The 26304-nt window shown below is 34.6% G+C and overlaps 1 protein-coding gene across 1 annotated transcript in view; it reads left to right on the top strand.

Annotated features, from left to right (window-relative positions):
* The window catches only part of LOC145248288 (DNA-directed RNA polymerase III subunit RPC2-like), a 191372-nt gene that overhangs the window by 62008 nt on the left and 103060 nt on the right, over positions 1–26304 (top strand). Inside the window, exon 18 of the mRNA XM_080110162.1 lies at positions 4484–4611. Coding sequence (XP_079966288.1) covers positions 4484–4611 — 128 coding nt within the window. The remainder of the gene's footprint in view (positions 1–4483; positions 4612–26304) is intronic.

Below are 26304 nucleotides of genomic sequence, written 5' to 3' on the forward strand. Positions count from 1 at the left end.
CTCATAGACATAACATAATCTTTCCTTTTTCCGATTCAAAAATAATAGTCTCCCCAGACTAATTCCGCTTAATCTGATTTGCTGAGCTCTGACCATTCCTATATTCCGGATTTATGGTATTCGCATGCTAAATGAATGCTAATGTACCATTCAAATATTACGTCACAATGATATCCACTTTTGCTCTTTAAGTAAATTGCTGCATTCATTTTCTTACATTTGACGACGTATGTTTTAATTTCCACTGCCTCTCTCTCTCCTTATCTTTCTCTCTCTGTATGTATTCTTCCTAACTCTCTCTTTCGCTTTTTACATTTCTTTTTATGCCGAAGAAAAAAAAAATTTCACATTTATTTCCGTTCTCTTTCACTTGCTTGCTTTGTACATTTGTTCAAGTAATTAATTATATTTTTTTTGAAACATAATTGTTTTTTATATGTACTTTGTTTAAATATACTTTATGCGCAATCTATTATGATTGTCACCGAATTAAAAATAAATGTTTCGGCAATATTATCTACTAGATTCTTGATATTGGGCACACGTTAATTTTTATTTTTTATGGGTGGGGTGGTAAATTTGTACATTAAGTCCACTTCCAAAATTTTTTTTAGAATGATGACTTTTAAAGGTTTTCGACTATGCTGATTAAGAAAATCTAATTCAAATCTTGCGGAGACAAGTACTTATAGAGATATAAAGACTGCAATAAACAAATCTACTTCTCTCCTACCCACACTGCCCCCCCCATTTTTTTTAGTATTTACGGGTGGGTATGCTGATAACAATTATCAATTACATTTAGAGAAATTACCCCGTTCCCCCCTCCCCAAAAGGTGGCTGTCTATTCCGAAAGCTGTTATTTACATAGGGATGTTGGTGGTGTCTATTCTGAACGCCGTTCTTAGATGAGGAGTTTAGGATGTTTATTCAAAACGCCATTCTTAACATAGCAATACACAAAGAAGTGAAGTGAAAAAAGTCGTAATTGTTTTGATTTACACGTTAAAAAGATGACATAAAACTGGAATTTACTTTAATCTGATTAGTGGAAGAGTTGAAAAGAGGAGGAAAACTTGAACAACAAACGGAAATAGCTAGGGCTGCTACCACTGATTTTGATCACTCTAAACAGTTCATATACAGTGAGAATCCCTAACCTCTAAAACTTCTGTTTTTACTTTCCATTATTATTCTAAGCGACCACTTTTTGTAATTTTATTAATTTATATTGATTCATGCATTCTCTTAATTGCTTTTTTAACTTCAAACATGTACCTACATGTTATCGATCAAAACAATGATGATTGTGTAACGAAAGCCGACAGCCCACTTGGGAACGCTGATCATGTGGTGATAATGGTTGAAATCGCCCTAAACTCTAGACCCAAAACTGAAGAGCCAGTGCTCAAAACAACGAGATATTATAAAAAGACTGACTGGGAAGCTATCAGAGATCTTATCAGAGACGCCCCATGGGGAAATATTTTTTCTCTTCCTGCTGAACAGTGTGCAACCGAGACCACTGAATGGTTCAAAACTGCAATCGAAGCGCATGTTCCCATGTGGAAATTCTATAGCAAGCCCCACTCTCCCCAATGGTTTACTTCGACTTGCGCAACTGCCATTGCTCAAAGGCAGCATGCATTCCACAGGTTTAACCGACATAAGTCCAGTTCAAACAGGCAGAAGTACATAGAAGCTAGAAGTAACGTTAAGAAAGAAATAGCGACAGCTAAGAGGGAATTTACGGAAACCACTAAAAAACGCATCGAAGCACAAAAACTAGGAACTCGTGACTTCTGGAAAATCTACAACAGTGTAGTAAATAATGGGCAATCAGCAATTCCCCCACTAACCAACAATCACGAGGTTCTTTGCTCAGCAACCGAGAAGGCTAACAGCCTCAAACTCCACACTGGACCCTCTAAACCACCCCCTACCTCAATTTCCTATGCGGACAGACGCCACGCTAGACGATCTGATAATCACCCCTGCTCAGGTGCATGCTATCATAAAAAACCTTGACACTTCCAAAGCATGTGGACCCGACCTCATCCCAGCTGTGCTATTAAAAAAGTGCTCAGCCGAAGTAGCTCCAGTTCTCTCCAAACTCTACAACAAATGCCTTAATGAATCTTGCTTTCCGAGCTGTTGGAAAACTGCTTCTGTAGTACCAGTGTTCAAATGAAAGAACTGACCCATTAAATTATCGCTCTATTAGCCTCCTTCCACTTTTTGCCAAAATATTTGAGACCTTAATTAACCATGCTCTAGTCCAGCACCTTGCAGATGCTAAACTTCTGACCAACCATCAATATGGATTTAGACAAGCTCGTTCCACGGCAGACATCCTCACTGTAATCTCTGAACGCATATACCATTCACTGGACAAAGCGGGAGAGGGCAGAGCGGTAGCTCTAGATATATCTAAGGCTTTTGACAGGGTATGGCATGAGGGTCTCCTCAGGAAGATTAGATCTTACGATATCACTGGTAGAATACTTAACATAATTAAATCCTTCTTAGATAAGAGAAAAATCCAGGTGGTCCTCGACGGTCGTACATCTAAACAATATGATATAAATGCGGGAGTGCCCCAGGGATCTATCCTTGGACCTCTGCTGTTCCTGATATTCATAAATGACCTCCCCGACAAAATTGCCTCTGAGATGGGTATATATGCTGATGACACCACACTCTATAGCAGGCATGACAGGAAAACAAATGAACATATATCTAAAGTAATGGCAGAAACACTAGAGGATGACCTCCAATCAGTAGTGGAATGGGGACAAAAATGGATGGTAACGTTCAATGCCACCAAGACAAAACTGGTTTCATTCAATAATTACAAGAAACCTTCTCTACCACCTATAGCAATGGCCAACGACTCTTTATCTGAGAGTACGTCTCTCAAGCTCCTTGGCCTAACGTTCACAGGAAACATGAGTTGGAACAATTACATCGAGGGCATTGCCAGGGCCGCTGCAAGGAAGGTGGGCTCTCTCTACCGTGCTAGAAAACTTCTAACACCCGAAAGTATCCTGTACCTCTATAAGGCCACTATTCGCCCATGTATGGAGTATTGCTGTCATATTTGGGCCGGTGCATCGGCTACTAGTCTCTCGCTCCTTGACAGGGTTCAAAAGAGAGTCGCAAATCTGATAGGCCCTAAACTGGCATCTAAACTTCAGCCTCTGTCCCATCGTCGAAACGTTGCATCCCTCTGCCTGTTCTACAAGTATTATAATGGTGAATGCTCTGAAGAACTGCAAGCACTTGTGCCCCCACGACGTGAACACCCTCGACAGACCCGACAAGCTGCAAAGTCCCACCCCCACACTGTAGAGATCCCTAGATGTAAAAGATCTTTCTACTCCAGTAGTTTCTTCCCCAGAACTGCTAGACTTTGGAATTCCATTCCAGGTCACTGCTTCCCCAACTGTACTGACATGCATAAGTTCAAGTGCAACGTGAACCAACATCTCGCTGCCCTAATCCCTACATAGTACCCCAGTAGATGTTTCCCCCTGATAGTAGCCCCCTATGTTAAAGTGGCAATGTGCCTTGTTTGGGGTGAAAATGTAATAAAAAAAAAAAAATAAAAAAAAGTACTAATCGCCAGTGAAAGCCAGATTATTTCATTTCGGCCATGTTTGCCAGTGTCTGCAATTTTTCAGGGATGGCAGTGCCCACCAACAACAGCCGTAGCTTATTTTTTTGCAAGGGGTGCGGCAGGCTTCCACCAGGCAATGCCGTTTAATGAATCCTGCTAGTAATATATAATAATCAATAGAAGATTGATTCTATAATAATACATACGCAATCTGCATAAATTAAAATATCATGTTTAAACGTATTGTAGGACTGGGCAATGCTGGGTGGCCATCTAGTGTGTGTGTGTGTGTGTGTGTGTACACACACTTCTCAGTCCTACAATACGTTTAAATGTGTTTATGTGTGTATACACACACACACACAAACACGTATAAACACATAGTCTATTAAGCTATTGACCTAACTTTTGTGTAAATTTAAAGGAAAATATGTATGTTTCATTGTCACTCCCATGCTTTTAGCTTAGCGGATATTCTACTTCTAGTCTTGATATGTGGTGACTCATTTATAGATAAAAAAAGTAAAAAAAAGCCAGAATAGTTAATTCTCTAAATTATTTATAAACCAAAAAAGAAAATAAAAACATGTATTAGAATTAAATAATTTTAAAATTTGTAACACTTTTTATTATATACTTTTTTTTTTCTTTAAAATGTCTAAGTTTCTTTCTTAGAACTACCCACCTGTGGAACACAATATCGCAGGACTGCAACCCAGCTAAATATAACATGGCCATTTACAATCCAGTTCTTACATGTAGCTTTGCAGCCTATTAGTGATAGCATAAGTTGCGTTGATATTTAATTCTAAAATCAATAGATTATTAAACAGATTGATTTTTAACTTTTGTTTTTTATTGTAGCGATATAACCCACCTTGAGATTGAACCGTTTACGATTCTGGGAGTATGTGCTGGTTTGATTCCGTATCCTCATCACAATCAGTCACCAAGAAACACTTACCAATGTGCTATGGGTAAACAAGCCATGGGTAAGAATTTTCTTTTTCACTTTCTTTTTTTTTTTCACTTTCTTTTTTTTGTTTTTTACTTTCTTTTTTTTCACTTTCTTTTTTTTCACTTTCTTTTTCACTTTTTTTTTCACTTTCATTTTTTTTACCTTTTGTTTCTTTTTTACTTTTTGTTTCTTTTTTACTTTTTGTTTCTTTTTTACTTTTTGTTTCTTTTTTACTTTTTGTTTCTTTTTTACTTTTTGTTTCTTTTTTTACTTTTTGTTTCTTATTTACTTTTTGTTTCTTATTTACTTTTTGTTTCTTTTTTTACTTTTTGTTTCTTTTTTTACTTTTTGTTTCTTTTTTTACTTTTTGTTTCTTATTTACTTTTTGTTTCTTATTTACTTTTTGTTTCTTTTTTTACTTTTTGTTTCTTTTTTTACTTTTTGTTTCTTTTGTTTCTTTTTGTTTCTTATTTACTTTTTGTTTCTTATTTTACTTTTTGTTTCTTTTTTACTTTTTGTTTCTTATTTACTTTTTGTTTCTTTTTTTACCTTTTGTTTCTTTTTTACTTTTTGTTTCTTTTTTACTTTTTGTTTCTTTTTTACTTTTTGTTTCTTTTTTACTTTTTGTTTCTTTTTTTACTTTTTGTTTCTTATTTACTTTTTGTTTCTTATTTACTTTTTGTTTCTTTTTTTACTTTTTGTTTCTTTTTTTACTTTTTGTTTCTTTTTTTACTTTTTGTTTCTTATTTACTTTTTGTTTCTTATTTACTTTTTGTTTCTTTTTTTACTTTTTGTTTCTTTTTTTACTTTTTGTTTCTTTTGTTTCTTTTTGTTTCTTATTTACTTTTTGTTTCTTATTTACTTTTTGTTTCTTATTTACTTTTTGTTTCTTTTTTTACTTTTTGTTTCTTTTGTTTCTTTTTTTACTTTTTTGTCTTTTTTACTTTTATGTTCTTTTGTTTTTACTTTTTCCTTTTAACTTTTTCTTTAATTTTTTAACTTTTTTCTTAGCTTTTAAAGTTTTTTTTTTCAGTTTTTAGTTTTACTTTTTTTTACTTTTGTCTTTTAAAATTTTCTCTTTTTTTTTTAACTTTTTAACTTTTCTTTTACATTTTTTTTATTTTCACTTAAAAATCTTTATTAGCTTTCAATAACATGGTTGCTCATACTTCACTTAAGGTGTGAAATGTTATGGAATTGGCAAACATGGATTTAAGTTCAGGCAGTCTGAAGATATCAGCTTTTTGACTTAAATGCACCGAATATTGATGATTTAAAAAATTATTTATTTCCGTTTGTAAAACTCATTTACATTCTACAATTCTACATTTTTTCGAAAATTACCAAATTTAGCATTAAATAACACAAATAGAGTTGATATTTTGTGAAACAATCAAGCCAATGAAATAAAATATTTGGAGATATAAAGAACTTGAATTATATTTTTTTTTCTCTAAAATTACTGGATTCCTCATTAAATTAGTTGAAAAGGGTTGATATGCCATAAAACAAATCCAGTCCAATTTATTAACCATTTATAGTGCACCCATTGCTAATTTGCAACACCTCTCTGACTTTTTTCTTTGATATATTTTTTTCCACCATTTTTAAACTAAATAACACTGTGCAACAAATTCCAGGTTTAAAAAAGTACACACAACATAAGACCTGTTTCAGTGTAAAAAAGTTATCTTGATACAAAATCTGATTTTTATTTCTCTAGATTAGAACCTGTTTTCATGTACTATAAATCCTATTTTATTTTTATTGGTTATGATTAAAAAACACAGAATTGTCTGTTCAAACAACATTTGTCTTCTTAACCCTTTTGTGTTAAGTGTCATTCCATTCTCCCTTTTTATTCTGACAGTAGTCTGCAAACATGCAAAGAACTTTGCAGCTAATTCTACCCTATGCGACGAAGGCCATCAACTCCCCATATTTCCTTCCTAGAACACGCTAGGTAACCTACAAATATCCGTGCATGAGGTCGCCAAGCTAATGAAGAACCTTGATTCCAGTAAAGCAACTGGTCCTGACGGCATCCCAATTATAGTGTTAAAAAGGCTTCAACCAGAACTTGCTCCCATACTTACGAAACTGTTTAAGCGCTGCCTTAAGGAGAAGTGCTTTCCGACTTCCTGGAAGACCTCATCAGTTTGCCCTGTATTTAAGAATTCAGGTGATAAGTCATCTCCCTCTCAGTACAGACCAATAAGTCTCCTGTGTGTTATGAGTAAGTTGCTGGAATCCATATTAAATAGAGAAATAGTCAACAACCTCAGCAGAAACAACCTTCTTAGTGACACACAATATAGTTTCCGCTCTGCAAGATCTACCGCAGATGTGCTGACGGTTATATCCCACAGGATTAGTGAATCTCTTGACAAAGGCTTCCTTTCTAGGGCAATTGCTCTTGACATATCAAAAGCCTTCGACAAGGTATGGCATAAGGGTCTACTTCACAAGATTTCCAGCTACGGTATAACTGGAAATGTTTTCTCAATCATTAAATCATTTCTCTCCGATAGTCTCATAAGAGTAGTGGTCAATGGACAAAAATCAGAGGCCTGCAGTATTAATGCTGGTGTCCCTCAGGGGTCAATCCTGGGCCCAACTCTCTTCCTGATCTACATCAATGACCTCCCTAAACACATACTTAAATCATTCGTTGACATCTATGCTGATGACACGACCATCTACGGCAACACATCAAAGGCTGTAAATGATAACGTTCTCTCTGATTCTCTCTCCTCTGATCTCGAACGCGTGGTACAATGGGGGAAGACGTGGCTGGTTACCTTTAATGCATCTAAAACCAAACTCCTATCCTTACATCATCAACGCTCTGATCCCCATCTGGCATCAATTGGGATGGATGGCTCTTGTCTGGGAGAGGCCCCGTGTTTTGACAAGCTTCTCGGTTTGACCTTTACTCCTGATCTGAAATGGAACACGTACATCAAGTCTGTTGCCAAGGTCGCTGGAAAGATGGTGGGATCCTTCTACCGCTCCAGAAGATATCTCACTACTGATGCAATTCTCTATCTATATAAAAGCCAAGTACGTCCAAGGATGGAATACTGCTGCCATATCTGGGCAGGAGCTGCTAAAAACAGCCTATCCTGCCTTGACAGAGTACAAAATAGACTTTGTGGCTTAGTGGAGGATGCCCTTTTCTCTACCCTGCAACCTCTCTCCCATAGAAGAGACGTTGCAAGCCTATCCTTGTTTTATCGTTATTTCCATGGCAGGTGCTCATCTGAACTCCAATCTCTGGTCCCCCCTTGCCAATCTTTCACGAAAAACACCTGTCTAGCCGAATCCACTGTGAAAAATTTCCCCCACTCTTTATCTGTGCCTAAGTCAAAACGTGGATTCTATGAACAAAGCTTCTTTCTTAGAACTGCACGCCTGTGGAACTCTGTTCCATCTGCCTGCTTCCCACCTGACGACAACTTGGATGTGTTCAAGTCCAACGTTAACAAATTCCTAATGAACCGCCCCCTTAAGTAAACATTTCATCAAATCTCCTCACTAACGTAATGTACTTGCAATAACCCTTCTCCCTGAGTGGCTTCCGGGCCTTGATAAGTGGTGACCACTGTGTAAAAAAAAAAAAAAAACGGTTCCATTTTCCTTTAAAACGTTTCTCCATCACTGAAATATCTTGATGGAATCTCTTGCAATGTTCATCACTCACATAATTAAGATTCTCTGCAAAATTCTTGAAAGTGACAATGTTTCAAAATCTGTACATAATTTGACGAAAATACCAAAAATGATTTCCCTGACATTGTGCATTTAAAAATGGTCATGGATGTCCTGTACTTTTTTGCGCTTTGTGCGTTGTTATTTAAGAAGGCAGTTCAACGAGAATGTGTTATTGATGTTTTTACTAAAATTAGAATTATTGGAAACAAATTTCTATAATAGACATTCCTGGCATTCAGGCTAAGATAAAAGTGTAGTATATATTCTTTCTTTTTTTTTTTTCTTTTTTTTTTTTTTTTTTTTTTTTTTTTTACACAGTGGTCACCATTTATCAAGGCCTGGAAGCCAAGGGTTATTGAAGTAGCAGAAATCCTTCATGACTAGAGCAATTTAAATTTTTGTTTACATCTAGAGTTTCCATGCTGATTCTTTTGTTTCATTATCTGGTTGGTGATTTAGAACGACAGTAGTTGCTGTGATCCAGGGCTTCACCTTTGCCTTCGTAGAGGTTGTGGATATGACTCTTTTATTGTTTTTGAGGTGCTATTAGACAGAATGTCGAAAAGATAAATTTTCATTTTAAAAAACAATAGCATCTATTTAAGTTTTCTGTCAACTTCACATAAAAGCAATGTTTTCTACTTAATTGTCATTTCACAGTTAGTTTAATATTACTGCATCATTGCATGAAACAAGTATTTTTATGGTTTAATGAAAGAACGATTCTGCCATCTTTTTGGCATCTGATATAAATACAAGGGAAGTAACTCAGAGTTTGGAATTAATTACTTCTGCTGCTATGCAAACTATTAAAATTAATTACTTCTGCTGCTATGCAAACTATTAAAATTAATTACTTCTGCTGCTATGCAAACTATTAAAATTAATTACTTCTGCTGCTATGCAAACTATTCCGTTTAAAATTCAAGCAAAACTAGCAAATTTCTTTGAAAATTATTTTCAATTAATAAATTAATTTTCTACCTGAACGTTTTTCATAATTTTTTAATATTTTATTAATTTCGACATGGCAATTATATAGATATTATTGGTTTTAAATGAAATTCAATATTTCAATTTTTGATCTTCGCTCTAATAATGAAGAAGCACCGGTTTTTATTTTGTTGTATTTTATTTTTACTTTACATACATATTATGGATTATTAATCATACCATTTAGATTTCTTATTGTCAGTGCTCTATAATATAGATTTTATTCTATGACAATTTATGTATTCCTTTACATATGTTGAGTATTTATCTCTCTCTCATGGCCAGAAAATGAGACACTAGGGTTGGAAAGTGGAATTAAAAAGCCAGAGACCCAGAGGACAAGCACTCTGACCTGCAAAACATGCCTGGACAACTGTGTTGGCATTCCCCGGTAAAGGTGCCTTAGACAATTAGTAATAAACTAATCCCTTTCTCAAAGAAAAATGACAAAGCCTGTGAGAGTAGACCTCCTAGAACTGCACAGAATTAGCAATACACCACGGTCAACAGGAAAATTACAAGAATGGACCAGACACTGCTGACTTTGGGATCGTCCGCAGCAGCACCACTGGTTGAGGAAATGGCTTTTCATTTCGTCTTTAGTTGTATCAAGACTCATTTATGTAAACTATGAAATTATTTCTCTTGTAACTTTTGCAAAATTCAGATGTTTTCCTGCCAAAACTTGATTGAAATGCTATTATAAATTTTGAGCTCATGGATATTTTTTTAATTTTTTTTTTACAAATCATTACTTTAGTCTGCAAAGCTGCATTTCCGGTTGGCATCAATTTTCCGATTTGAATGTTGAGGTTCTAAAAAAATATTGAATTTAATTTCTGTTTGAGGTTCTTTCCTTCTACTCTTCTACGTCTGATCTATAAATTTCAAGGTTATGAAGGGTTTATGAAGCATAAAAACGATGTTGTTTTTTGTGTTTATTATTTCATTTTTATATTTCAAGCTGTCCTCCACACTTGATCACAAAATGTAGCAAAAATAAAAATATGTGTATGTGTCTTCTCGAAATAAGTAAATAAGTAAAAGAGTACTAAACGACCAGAAGTCAGAATGTTGCATTTGTAATATATATATATATATATATTTCTTTTTTGCGAGAAAAATGCATTACGTGATCAAGGAGAAAAGTAAGGTTGCATGTCTGGGAAGATGGGCGTGTAAAGATGACGGCAAGGGAGTGCTGGTTGAGGCTGGGTTCAGGTTGCAGAGACAGAGACTTTTACGAAGCATGTGTATACGAAAAGATTTTGCAAGATAATGAAATGCGTTGTTTTGGAAGAACCACAAATACATTTTATTTGCATATAAAGAAAATGCTGCATCGGATTTTTATTTTTTTCCTGTTTTATTTGTTTGTTCTTTTGCGACAGGATCAGACAACATGTGAATCCTGGAGGTTTGAAATGTAACAATACAGTTAAAGAGTAACGGCCACATTACAATATTTATAAATTGATTCCCTATGATATTCTTGGACATTAAAATTTATTTTTTAATCCATTCACACCTCAGATTGTGGATTCTTCCTTGTAGTTTGATCCTCTACTTTGATATTTTAATTCTCTTTAATTCTATTAAAGATGTCTTTTAATTCACAAAAAAAGTTTTTTTTGAATATATTTTTTCCAAATGTATTTTCAAATAATTTTTAAATAATACAATTTTTTGTCGATTTTTATCCTCTGATGAAAAGAGTTTAGCTTGGAAAATTCATGCATTAAGGATTATTTTTTTTTTAAAACTTTGTTTGAATATTTGATGGATTAATAAATATTGTAATTTATTCAATTTTTATTTTCATCATCAATTTTCTTGTTATATGATGAGGATAATAGAAATAGTATTCCGACGAGATAGAGAGATAAAAGAAAAGGAACAAACCAAATCACACGTCCATCAATGTTTCGTCTTTATTGTAAGACTTTTTCAGCTAGAAGTCCTACAATAAAGACGAAATGTTGATGGACATATAACTTGGTTTGTTCCTTTCTCAGCTCTCTCTCTCTCTCTTTCTATATATATATATGATGATGATGATGATGATGATTGCAACATCTTGTCAGACGAGTGCCACTCCCTCAGACACTTAAAGTCCATGAGCCCAAAAATTAATTTTTGTTTTAGTCCTACCGGTGAATTCACACGCTTAAGCAGGCATGACACTGAAGATGGTCATTGAGTTCAATTATTACATGCTTCTAGCATTTCAAGCGTCACAACTTTTCCATCGCAATAGGACTACTTTTATAGACAAATGCCTGAGGGAGTATCTATACACAGATGATGTTACAGAATCTTAGCTTTGTACGACAGCTAAGTCTCTCTCTCGGTTCAAAATGTTGAGATCCAGCAACAAGCAAGAGCAAGATAGCCAGCAACAAGTTAAACTGCAAACCAGCTTAATGCAGGTACTGGACTTCCGCTTTATGGTTTTTTAAATCAGAGATTTGCTTCTTCTAGAAAGGTTGCCTTCACCACGGCTTACAGGAGTCCTCTCCACCCCAACACACACACACGGTGCTAGTTGGCTGTTGACCCCGAAAAAGGGTTCATTCACCCTTTGGAAGGTCTTGTTTTTAATCCTTCAGGGAGACTAGCCAGCCTCCTCACCAAACAAGTCTGGTGGAGGTACCAGTTTAGTTGCCGGCGACCCGACCATGAGGCAAGTAGTACTGGGTTACATGGTACCAGTAGTACATGACATGACCTGACATACAATATATACACACATACACTGTGGATTATTAGTTGCATGATTCGGATTTCTTATTTGTTGTTGTAATATTGATTCCCTGACTTCATGTTTATTTATATATTTTTCTGCAAGTATGATTTTTTTAACGCAATGTTTTTTCATTAGGTCTTCAGTTATATGATGATTCTTTTATGTAAACCATGATTGCAGCTTTCCGTGTAGAAACTTTTTTCTCAATTGCTAAAATCATTTTTTTTTCTTTATTTTTCAACTGATCTGCATAAATTTATTTTTATATAATCTCATTTATAAAAGCTCTACTCATTTATTGAATAAAATAAAATACGCATCAAGTGCGCTTGAAACCAAATCACAACGTAATATTAGGAAATAAACAAATATTTTACTTGTTTGAAATTTATAACAAATATATTTCGGAGGTATACTCCATCCTCAGTATGTTGGTTTTTTCGTTTTTTTTTTTCTTCTTCCTTGCCGTGTTGTAAAGTTGGAGAAAGAAAAGTCTGTTTGTAAAGAGCCGCGTGTTGTATCTCAGCGGTTGTATTTTGAAATGTTGGACAGTGCGTAGGTAACGCGAGAAAATAATGTCAAGGGTGTGAGTTCCATTGATTTAATTTGAATAAAATAAAATATGCATCAAATGCACTTGGAACCAAATCACAACGTAACTTTACAACATGGCAAGGAAGAAGAAGAAGAAAAAAGAAAGAAAACAACACACTGATGATGGAGTATACCTCTGAAATATATTTGTTATAAATTTCAAACAAGTAAAATATTTGTTTATTTCCTAATATTACGTTGTGATTTGATTTCAAGTGCATTTTAATGCATATTTTATTCAAATTAAATCAACGTTTCTATATGGAACTCACACCCTTGACATTTATTGAGTGTTATTATTTTTTTTTTTTTAATATGTAATTTATGTTACCAATACACTTTACACTGCAGCACTAACCCTAAAGAAAATATGAAATTTACAAATGGTCCCCAATCACATGTATATCCCCATTAGGGGAGATGATGTTAGATTTTTGCAACTATTGTTGATGTTCCCTTACATACAGCGTCTTATATTCTTAAATCAGAAAAGAAAAAGGAAAATGCTTGGCAATTTGGAAGGTACGCTTGACAATCATGCAAGTCTCCGCTTATCCCTTCAAAAGTGAGCCAATCGACCTGTAGTCCATAGAGAGAATTACTACAACACAACGTGACGGTTTTAGCTAAAATCAAAAGCTATCTGGCCATAAATGGGAAAGAAATAGTGTGTCGACTGAACAAAATAATAACTTTTTTCTTTATTCTAAAAAAATTTGTGTCAATTTTCTTTGCAAGTCTTTACATGCAATTTGTTGAGTTCATTTTAAAAATGATAACATCACTTTAGTAAAGCTTGTATGTTGAAAAGGTTGTTTGGTTTATATTAACTTGTTAAGTTTTTTTGCATAACAATTTCTTTGGTGCTGAATGATTTAATGACTAACAAGTTTATTTATTTGAAATTCAACATTCAGCCACACTTATTCATTCCCAGGCAATATCAGCGTGCTTGCTAGTTTAATATAGTTTTGAATTGTACATTATTTAATCTCATTAAGTAACAGAAATATGTTTTGAAAGTTAAGTAATGTTTAATATTAAAAATTTTTTGTTGATTTTTTTTTTTTTAACAATAAATACAAAGCTCGTTTTATTTAGAAAAACGCCCATATTTTATTTGGACGAGGCGAAGCCGCTATTTGACCGTATTTATCATTAAAAAAAAAAAATCAACAAGAAATCCAAGTTTATAAATAATAAAAATAAACAATAAAATCATCTAGGAGTTCATGGCATAATATGGTCCGGAGTTCGGTTCCTAGACGCTGTCAAGCTACGCTGGAGAGAGGTAGTTACCTTGAAACATGTATATACGTAGATTACCGTTTTAAAAATAATAATAATAATAATAATATATATATATATATATATATATATGAGGGTTGTTCCAAAAGTAAACTCTCTTATTTTTTGTTTAACTCAAAAAGTTGAATAGCTACGAAGACGAGAGTGGTACCATTTAAACGAGCTATTTTTTGTGTTCAGAAATTTACTTCTCTACATAGTCACCATGATTCTCAATGCACTTTTGCCGGAAATTTAATGGCACGTCTCTGCTTCTGATGCACGTCCATGACAGGTGTTGCTTTATTAGAGTCTCACATCATCAACAGAGAGATGACACTTTCAGGTCATGAATGCATAAGTCATCATAATAATGCATATTGCAATCCCTCTCTGATCCATTCAGGAGGAATAAAAAATAGGAGCCATTACTTTTGGAACGCCACTTGTTTGTGTGTGTGTGTGTGTGTGTGTGTGTGTGTGTGTATATATATATATATATATATATATATATATATACACACACACACATACTTTGGTATTTAAAATATGTTTATGATAAAAATAATTAAAATAAAATAAAAAATGATTAAAAACAAATTGCTCTGCAAAATATTTCACTTAATGACCTGGGAAGCCCAGATTCTATTATGAATGGGCAATATGATTCAAGGTTTTTCTTTTCAGAAAATTAATAAACACTGCTTTTCCTTTTTTATATAATTAGAAAATAGTTTTAGCAATTCTATGTGAATTTGTTCATTAAAAAACAAGCAAACAAAAAACTAGTCGATTCAGTATTGAGCAAACAACTGATGGATTCGTTATGACCATATCCTTTTAATAAAGGCCAGATATATTTGAATTAACTCTTTCAAAATGCATTCATTTCTATATGAACCAGATAATTCTATTGTTAGCATTGGTTTCCCCGATATCTTTATAGTTAATTCTTTCTAGAAAGATATGAGGTACTTACGACAGGGACCATGTGAAGGTTGCCAACATCCCAAAGTAAAAGTGGTTCTGTGGAACAAACTGGATTCTAACTTTCACAACTAAAACAACAAAAATAAAATGAATTTGTGTTCACATATTTTAACTTTATTAGTTCTAAACTAGTCTGGAAACCATAAAGTAAAAATGAGACTTGTACAGGGTTTGAACCTATGCCTATGAAAGAGAAAGCAGTTAATGGGTGTGTGTTGTCTTTAGTGGGACCTGTGGAAATTCCACAGGGGACTCATTCGTACACAACATATAGAACTTTTTATATACCGTCTAGATCATAATATCTAGGATTTGCGAATGCGCGTCGCGTCTAGATTTAATGACATCGACTTTTACACAATTCTTGCTATTTCAGCCCCTCTCGTGTTGGTTCGGGTCGGGTTTTTTGTAGAAATAAAGTGAAACTAAGTTGAAGTTCTTTGGCTTTCGTGCCGGGAACGTCCAGAAAGCAGTAAAGCTTTGATCAATGCGGGGGGGAAATAAGCCCCTTATATCAGACAATTGCTATTCAATTGGGACAATCCCCTTTTTCTGGGGAGCTGCCCCCCCCCAACATCTTGGGGAAACAAAACCAGCCAAAGTTGGGTAAACAAACCCCAAAAAACTGCCTCGCAGTAAAAGTTAACTGCAAGATTTCTATTTGACCTCATTAAATTCACGTACCTGTCAATTCCGTTTTTAATCCTTAAATAAATTCAAACGTTTTTCTTTTACTCTCCCTTGCTGGCTGCCTGGTGCTACCAGATCAGGCTGCCCTGTGGCTTCCTGAGACGAAATGCACCTACATTGACGTTTTTTTGTTTTCTGATCTTTTTTGTAAAACTTAATTATGTTCTGCAAAACCAAAAACAAAAACAGCCTATCTCCCTCCCCTTTTTATTTTATTTTTTTCCAACCTTACTCCCGGTGCTGGATATGACCTTAAACTACATCCGATGGTGAGGTCCGGCTTACAGGCTTGGGGAGTGTGGAGCCACCTCTTAATTGCCATTGCTCCCAGGTCCACCCTGACCCAGAGTGGTAGTACCTGTTAGGGTCCCAACTATGGGTTAAATAGAAACAGATTTTAAAAAGGAAAAGAAACAACAAAAAAGAAAGAAAAAGAAAACAAATATATTCTATTTATTTATTTATTTATTTATTTTTTTTGCCCTGTCGGTAGGGCATGAGAACAAACCAACTTCCCCCCTGCAGAGGGTAAAAATCCCTCAATGGGGCAACCAGTTAGCCGTGGGTTGCTACCCGTAATGTCTTAGGACGTGATCCTGGTGATTGAGCGAACCTAAACTAGGATACATAGAAGTTTAGGCACCGCAACACATTACTTTGGCCCTTACTTCGATTAGACGGGCGGTCGGAGAGGCCCGATCTGACCAATCGGCCAGTCACGCCAAGCCCCACCATATATTGCCCATTCCAAAAACTCACTACTAACACAACACATCCCTCCCTCTCCCACAAATAACCCTACTCCCTAATACATAATGGAAAGCGGTGGCTGAGGGTCAATCGATTAGGTGTGAATATCGATGACGAGGCTGTAAACCCCTCAGGATTGCTACAGATCCGATAGCAATATCAAGAGAGAACAGATAATTATTATGATACCACCAAAGTCGGTTATATCATCATTGTATCCCTGTGGAGGTTGGGCGAATGGGTTTCCCCCCAGGCTCTTCCCAAATAGGACTCCGAGGTGGGTGGGGAACAAAGATGACGAAAAAAGAAAACAAAATATATGGCTTATTCCTCCCAAAAACCACCCAACCACTCAAAGAGAACCCACTCTGATGTCTCTGACATAAGTAGCTCTGAGGAAGAGACGATAAAACCAAGGAAGTCAACATACGTAGTAATAGAATCAATGGAGGAAACTCCTTTGAGCAAACTATCACCTTTTAAAATTTAAAAAAATCTTAAAACTCTAAAACCAAAGTCTATTAAAAAACAATTTAACGACAGCCTACTAATAGAAACCCATAACGAAGAACAAACTAAAGAAATATTGAAACTAAAATTATTTGAAAACATCAAAGTCAAATGCTACAGACATCCAACCCTAAATACCTGCAAAGGAGTAGTGAAAAGGCACAAACTTGCACTTTGTCCCTTGGAGGAAATCAAGACAAACTTACAGAAACAGAATGTGTTAGATGTTCTTAGAGTTCAAATAAAAAAAAACAGTGAGAAAATCGATACCAATACATATATACTAACTTTTTATTCCCTCACCATACCCAAAGAAGTGAAAGTTGGATATATGAAAATAAATGTAGAAATTTATATTCCAAACCCCCTCCAATGCTTCAAGTGCCAGAAGTTTGGACACCATCAAGATCGGTGCACACGATTACCAGTGTGTGGAAGATGTGGAGAAAGCGGCCCACACATTGACTGCAGAAAAGATTTCAAGTGTGCCAACTGCCTTGGAAATCATGGCGCTGGCTCTAGATATTGTGAAATATGGAAAAGAGAAAAAGAAGTGACCAAACTAAAACATATAAAGAATATATCCTACCCAGAGGCCAGGAAAATCATTGAAACTAAAACATATGCAGATGCAACTAAAAAAACTACTCCAATCAACAATCAAAATAGTCATATACATGTAACGGATACAACTGACAAGAAAATTGATGTCCTAAGCAAACTAATAAAGGAAATGAAAGAACTATTAGAAGAAATGAGGAAAATGAATAGTGCAATGTCTGCAACCAATCCAAGGATAATATTAAGTAAAGACACTACTGAACCACAAAAAGAAACAAAACCACAAACCATTTCTACAAAAACAACCGAACAACCATCAAACACATCACAAGCCAGAAAAGAATCAAAAATCCCCCCAGACAAAAAAAACAAAACAAAAAAAAACAGGAAAAGAAAGATCCCGATCTATATCTCGAACAGGGACTCCGACAGAAAATAGATTTGAGGGATTGAAGACGATGGAAGTTGAACACAATTCTAAATGATGAACAAAATATTACAATGGAATATCAGAGGGATAAAAGCAAACCAAAATGAACTCACATTATTAATAACAAATATGAGCCCAGCACTTGTTTGTCTACAGGAGACGTTTCTGAAAGAAAATAATACCATCAATATAAAACACTACACATCTTACAACTACATAAATAAAGATACGGACAGAGCTTCTGGAGGCACATCAATACTCGTGAAGAATGAAGTCCCTCAAAGACAAATAAATATAAACACAAACTTGCAAGCAATTGCAGTTACAGTGACTCTACATAGAACTATAACACTTTGCTCAATCGACATCCCTCCAAAAGATACAATCAACGAAACTGAGATAACGCAATTAATAAAACAACTCCCTAAACCCTTTTTTCTACTAGGAGATCTCAACAGTCACAATGTAATATGGGGAAGTAAAGAAACAAATAAAAAAGGAAAAAGAAAACATAATAAATAAAAATAATCTATGCCTCCTTAATAATCAAAACTACACCTATATGTACCCAGCAACAGGTACTTTCACCGCCATTGACCTTACCTTATGTGATCCTTCCATATATATGGACTATGATTGGAAAGTACACAATGACACCTGTGGGAGTGATCATTTCCCAATCATCCTGGAAAGTCTAAATACTAGTACTGAACAAAAAACACCCAAATGGAACCTACATAAAGCGGATTGGGAAGACTTCCAGGAACAGTGCAAAAACCAATTAATTATCGAAAAGAAAGATGAAGATGACCATTTGAATTACTTCATTAAAACACTCACAAACATAGCAAATAATACCATATCGAAAACAACCAAAACCAACAATCACAACAAACCTTGGTTCACAAAAGAATGCAGAAAAGCCATCAGAGCTCGATGAGCTGCTTTGAGAAAATTCGAAAAGTACCCAACAAGCGAAAATCTGGATTTCTTCAAAAACAACAGAGCAAAAGCCAGACGAATCATAAAGAAATCCAAAAGAATAACATGGAGAAATTATATATCCAAAATTAATGTGAATACCAAGGCAAAAACAGTTTGGAACATGATGAGGAAAATAGAAGGAAAGTGTAGTAGTACACCAATATCCCACATCTCTAAAGGCAACAAAATATACACCGATCAAAAAGACATTTCCAATAACCTGGCAGATAATTTATCAAAAATTTCATCATGTGACAGACAGACAGAGAAATTCAAAAAGATTAGAGAAAAGGAAGAGAAGAAGAAAATTCTATTTAAATCACAAAATACCGAAAAATACAACCAACCTCTTACCTTGCCTGAATTAAAAGAATCGCTAACCAAATCCCATGACACAGCTACAGGGCCCGATGAAATTTCATATGAAATCCTCAAAAAACTTCCAGAAACCTCAATGAAATACCTACTTGAAATTTTCAATATTATATGGTCCAGTGGAAACGTACCTGAGACCTGGAAAGAGGCCACAATAATACCAATCCCCAAATCTGAAAACTCAAACATCCAATCCCAATCAAGTAACGTCTCAGATCCATTGAATTTCAGGCCAATAGCTCTAACAAGCTGGATTTGTAAGACCATGGAAAGGATTATAAACAAAAGACTAATCTGGTTCTTGGAAACAGAGAATCTTATTACAGAATTTCAAACAGGATTCAGGAAAAAACCGAAGTTCAATAGACCACATAGTCAGACTTGAAACCTTCATCAGAGAAGCCTTTGTAAGGAAGGAACATTTAACAGCAGTGTTTTTTGACATGGAAAAAGCCTACGATACTGTGTGGAGGTACGGTGTTACAAGGGATCTGAAGGCGCTTGGAGTAAAAGGCAGAATGCCAATTTTTATTGAAAATTTTTTAAAAAATAGACGGTTCAGAATAAAGGTTGGCACAGCTCTCTCGGACTTGAAGGAACAAGAGAATGGAGTACCTCAAGGGAGTATACTGTCAGTGACCCTGTTCAATATCCGAATTAACAACATTGTAAAAAACCTTAACCCTGGGGCAGATTGCTCCCTATATGTGGATGACTTCCTAATATGCTGTAGATCTAAATATATATCTATAATAGAAAGGAAGCTTCAATTGTGCTTAAACAAAGTAATGAGATGGACGGAAGAGAATGGATTTAGATTCTCCAAAAGAAAAACGAAATGCATGCATTTCTGCAAACTAAAGAACATGCATAATGATCCTGTCCTAACCATGGAAGGAACGCCCATACCCGTTACTGACCAGTACAAATTCTTAGGGATTTTATTTGACAAAAAGTTAACATTCATCCCACACATAAACTATCTGAAAAAAAATGTAACAAAGCTGTAAATCTTTTGAGAGTGGTAGCACATACCGATTGGGGTGCAGACAGGGAAACACTCCTTAAACTTTACAGAGCACTAGTCCGCTTAAAGCTAGACTACGGTTGTTTCATATATGGATCAACCCGAATATCATATATAAAAAGCCTAGACCCTATTCACCATACTGGCCTAAGATTGGCCCTAGGAGCATACAGAACCTCCCCTGTGAACAGTCTATACACGGAAGCACATGAACCCCCACTAGATCTAAGGCGAGAAAAGTTAGCCCTTCAATATTTACTCAAACTGAAGTCTTGCCCAAACAACCCTGCATACCAATGTACCTTCTATCCTAAATATGAAGAACTCTTCAACATGAGAGGAAAAACTATCAAAACTTCCGGGCTCCGAATGAAGGAAAGCATTGAAGAATCGAAAATTCCAATCTCCAGCATTCACAACTTTATACTACCTAAAACACCCCCATGGACCATGGAACAAGTAGAAATAAAACTGAACCTAAACAAAAAGTCCAAATCTACCACAAACCCTATTGAATACCACAACGAACTTCAACATTTAAAATTACGATATTCAGACTACACTTTTATCTACGCAGACGGGTCTAAAAGCAACAATCACACTGGATGTGCAGCAACGTACCATAAAACCACAATGAAGAGAAATCTTCAAAATGAAGCATCTATATTCACTGCAGAGACTATAGCTATCGATCTAGCACTCAACATAATTTCAGAGGAAACCACCAAAAACTTCATCATTCTCACAGATTCTCTATCAGTCCTATTATCTATACAAAATCAAAAACAAGAAAATCCACTAACAACAAAATTAATAGAAAAAATCAATATCCTTTCAACTACTAAAAACATTAATCTTGTCTGGATCCCCAGCCATGTGGGGATCAAAGGCAATGACAGGGCAGATACAGCTGCAAAAAGATCTTCTCACCTTCAAACTGACAATTTTAAGATTCCACATACTGATCTTAGACTCCAGATAAAAGCATACATACAGGAAAAATGGCAACTGCGGTGGAGTCAGCAAGAGGGCAGCAAATTATACTCAATCAAACCTGAACTTAAGGAACGATGTCCGGACATCAAGAGATCACGCCGAGAAGATGTGATACTGACTCGGCTGCGCATAGGACACACCAACTTTACTCATTCTTATATACTAAATGGAGAATCGGCGCCAGAGTGCATCCCATGCCAGGAGACACTCACAGTAAAACATATCCTAGTTGGGTGTGATGACCTCGCCCCAACTAGAAAATTATATTATACAGAAAGCAATATGGAGGACCTTTTTGAAAAGGTCAGCTCAACAAATATTCTAGCATACCTAAGGAAAGTAAATTTATATAAGAAAATTTAGGGAAATTTAAAGTCACCCAAATATACACATCCATGTATAAATACAACATTTGATTTCTTAGTTCAATTTTATAAAAAAAGGGAGGAAAGGCTGAAAAAGTCCCCCCCCCCCCAATAAAAAAATAGTTTAAAAAAAAAAAGAACTCCGGCATTAAATGACCACATAGGTTGATATGCCTTAAAACCAATCAATCAATCAATCAATCAACCCTTGCTGGCCGAGCGGGTAACATGTCAGGGTTTTTTTTACACTTTATTTTCCACCTTCGCCTTAAGGCTTCTGGTTCGATCCTACCTACCAAAACTTTTTTTTTTGTTATTGTTTTATTTTTATTTTATCATATTTTTTTACCCCCTCCAACAAACACACACACACACACACCTCCAAAAACCTGGGCAACGCCAGGCACCCCCGCTAGTCTATATATATATATTATTATTATTATTATTATGGACCATCTTCTTCCAATTACACGATTTCCTTGGATTTTACTTGTGCAAATGGAAATTCAATTAACTTTCTTGAAGTTATATATGTGGAGTTTACCATCACCGGATTATTTATCTTCCACCAGACTATCCATTAATGTGTAATCACCTTTTTCTTCACCATATTCCCTCTGCTTCACTTTTTTGTTTTCAAGTAAGATCTTTGACTTACTTGTTTCATCAAATACTTTTGCATGCAAAATCCGATCCCGCATTTTGCTAATTCCTACCCTCTGATGAGAAGGAAAGTATTTCTTCGAAACTCCTCGGATTAAGGACTATCCACTTATCTGTTGTTTCCTTTTCAGATTAAATATGTTTTTAACTCATTTCAAAGTGTTTTTTAACATGTTTTATTAACTGTTTGCTCGTATATATATATATATATATATATATAGGCAAAACGGCCACACGCATTTTTGTATGTCAAGAAAGGCTTTTTCGGGGGGGGGGGGGTACTCGAGAGGGTTACTATTTTTGAGAACTTTTCATATACTCCTTAGATCATAATATCTACGATTTGCAAACACACGTCCTTTCTACATTTATTTTGAGCGAGTTTAAAAAAAAAACCCAAAAAACCTGGTTTCCAGTGTTTGTTTGTTTTTCTCGTATAAATAAAGCGAAACTGAATTGAAATAAAGCGATTCGCTGGCCTTCGTGGCCGGCACGTCTTGAAGGCAATCAGCTTTGATCACTGTGGGGAATACCCTTCATATCGGAAAATTGCTATTCATTAAGACACTGACAGAGCTCCCCCCTCTTGGGGGGGGGGACTGGTTTTCCCCACCATTGTAGTGAAACAAATACAGTAGAAAGCTGAAAGCTTAACTGGCCTATAGCCAGTTAAGCTTTCAGCTTTCTGCCATATGGTTGACATGACTAAATTTCAACGCGTTACACTTCCACTCCCGTCTTGGCGTAGTAGTAACATGTCAAGGAGTACATTTTAAAAATGCATTCCAAAAATCTATTAAATAAAAAGTACTTTAAAACGCTATTAAAAAAGGGCACATCAAAAGGCTATTTTAAAAAAAGGGCACCTAAAATGTTATTTAAAAAAAAGGGCACCTCAAAATGTTATTTAAAAAAAGGGCACCTCAAAATGTTATTTAAAAAAAGGGCACCTCAAAATGTTATTTAAAAAAAGGGCACCTCAAAATGTTATTTAAAAAAAAGGGCACCTCAAAATGTTATTTAAAAAAAGGGCACCTCAAAATGTTATTTAAAAAAAGGGCACCTCAAAATGTTATTTAAAAAAAGGGCACCTCAAAATGTTATTTAAAAAAAGGGCACCTCAAAATGTTATAAAAAAAAAAAGGGCACCTAAAATGTTATTTAAAAAAAAGGGCACCTCAAAATGTTTTAAAAAAAAAGGCACCTAAAATGTTATTTAAAAAAAGGGCACCTCAAAATGTTATTTAAAAAAAAGAGCACCTCAAAATGTTATTAAAAAAAAGGGCACCTCAAAATGTTATTTAAAAAAAAAGGGCACCTCAAAATGTTATTTAAAAAAAAAAGGGCACCTCAAAATGTTATTTAAAAAAAAAAGGGCACCTCAAAATGTTATTAAAAAAAAGGGCACCTCAAAATGTTATTAAAAAAAAAGGGCACCTCAAAATGTTATTTAATAAAAAGGGCACCTCAAAATGTTATTTAAAAAAAAGGGCACCTCAAAATGTTATTTAAAAAAAAGGGCACCTCAAAATGTTATTTAAAAAAAAGGGCACCTCAAAATGTTATTTAAAAAAAGGGCACCTCAAAATGTTTTAAAAAAAAGGGCACCTAAAATGTTATTTAAAAAAAAGGGCACCTCAAAATGTTTTAAAAAAAAAGGCACCTAAAATGTTATTTAAAAAAAAGGGCACCTAAAATGTTATTTAAAAAAAAGGGCACCTCAAAATGTTATTTAAAAAAAAGGCACCTCAAAATGTTATTTAAAAAAAAGGGCACCTCAAAATGTTATTTTAAAAAAAAAGGGCACCTCAAAATGTTATTTAAAAAAAAAGGGCACCTCAAAATGTTATTTAAAAAAAAAGGGCACCTCAAAATGTTATTTATAAAAAAAAAGGGCACCTCAAAATGTTATTTAAAAAAAAAGGGCACCTCAAAATGTTATTTAAAAAAAAAAAGGGCACCTCAAAATGTTATTTAAAAAAAAAGGGCACCTCAAAATGTTATTTAAAAAAAAAAGGGCACCTCAAAATGTTATTTAAAAAAAAAAGGGCACCTCAAAATGTTATTTTAAAAAAAAAAGGGCACCTCAAAATGCTATTTAAAAAAAAAAGTACGCTTTAACACATGATTAAAAAGCAGTCAAAATACTACAGGGTGTTGCTTCAACTTACAAAAATTAAATGAAATGTTAAAAGGAACATGATGGTGCCATGGATGGATGAGGTCACTGCTAGATTCTCCAATATTAAACAAGAACATAAGTCGATTGTGAGACTTTATATCACATACTCGTAGAAGATTACAATTATTTACATTTATTAGATATCTTTCTATCAGTGTGTTGTTTAATTTTCGAATTTTGAGCAATTATAAAAGTAAAAAAAGTCTTATCTGCACCTTATTTCGTTATACTGTATGAAATATTTCTGAAGTTATGCTATGGAAACATCAGTAACTCTAAAACTATTTAATTTGATCACGATAATATTTTTCATTGCAGTTACTGTTATCACCAAGCATCAGATCTATTTATGAAAATTTGTAAAAATCTTTAAAATTCTGTCAAAATCTTGACTGTAACTAAACTTTTCAAGGTCGTATAGTATGCACAACTTTATTTGTTATATAATATAGGCCAGTTATGATGAACAGAACGAGATTGTATTATTCGATTTAATCAGACTAATACTTTTATCTTGAGTGGTATTTAAACATGGCACCTTATACACCTGATGAAGGTCGAAGGTTACATCGACTACAACGTTGTGCAAATAACACTGAAGATGAAAATAGTAGTCTGATTAAGCAAATAATGCAATTATCCCTCATTTCCCCCCACTCTATATCTGTGCGTAAATCAAAACACGGATTCCATGAACAAAGCTTCTTTCTTAGAACTGCACGCTTGTGGAACTCTGTTCCGTCTGCCTGCTTCCCACCTGACTACAACTTGGATGTCTTCAAGTCCAATGTTAACAAATTCCTAATGAACCGCCCCCTTAAACACTTCATCAAATCTCCACACTAACGTAATGTACTTGCAATAACCCTTATCCCTGAGTGGCTTCCAGGCCTTGATAAGTGGTGATCACTGTGTAAAAAGAAAAAAAAAAATTTCCAAAATTCAGCATCAAAATTAATAATTGTAAGAACCGAAATTATTGTGGAAAATGTGAACGTTTCCACATCCTTGACCTAGATCTTCCAAAATTAGATAAGTTTTTAAAGTTAAAATCATGACGGATAATTTGAGCAAGTTTGGTAATAATTGGTAAAGTGACATAGACTGTATGCTGTACACAACAAACATACTGACTGGCAAATTCAATGAGAAATATGGCAGAGGTAGCAAGAACACAAGTCAGTTGTGAGTGCATACCTTTGTCTGACAATCTAAGGATGTAACAGTTTTATCTAAGCCTCATTTCTCCATTATTAGATGAAGTATTTTGTCCAAATTTATGAAGAAACTGTCTGATCACACTGAAATTTTCCATGGTTGTTACTTTTAGCAAAGGACATAAAATTTGAAAAAATTGGAAGTTGAAATTCCTTAGTGGAGGTAAAAGAAAAAAAAAAAGTTCAAACGCTATTAAAAAAACCCCCAAAACAAACGTTTGTATATAGTGTGTTTTCAGGATTTTTATTTTCCAACTCGGTTACAAATTTAAGCACAAAAAGTACAAACTTTTCAAAAAATCAAATACTTTAAATTTTAATTTCTTCAGGGAATTCAATGCTTATAACAAATATTTTGTTAAGATTTAAAAAAGAATATACATTTCTTACACAAAATTCTTTTGGTAAATAAATTTATTCACAAGGGAATGAGTACTGAAACTTTAGTGGAAATATATAATTATGTTTTTTGATAAATGTATAAAGATTGTATATGAGCCGACTTTTACATGGCATGTGTGAACAATCTCTTCAGTATAATGATACTCACCTTCCCTTTTTTTCTCTTCCTCTCTCTTTTCCCGGCGCTCTCCTTTCCCTCTCACTCTCCCCCTCCTCTCTTTCCCCCTTTCCTTATTTCCCTCCTCCATTCT

This window comes from Euprymna scolopes, chromosome 26, assembly GCF_053919585.1.
Source record: "Euprymna scolopes isolate OS-2025 chromosome 26, ASM5391958v1, whole genome shotgun sequence".
In the NCBI taxonomy this organism is placed as follows: domain Eukaryota; kingdom Metazoa; phylum Mollusca; class Cephalopoda; order Sepiida; family Sepiolidae; genus Euprymna; species Euprymna scolopes.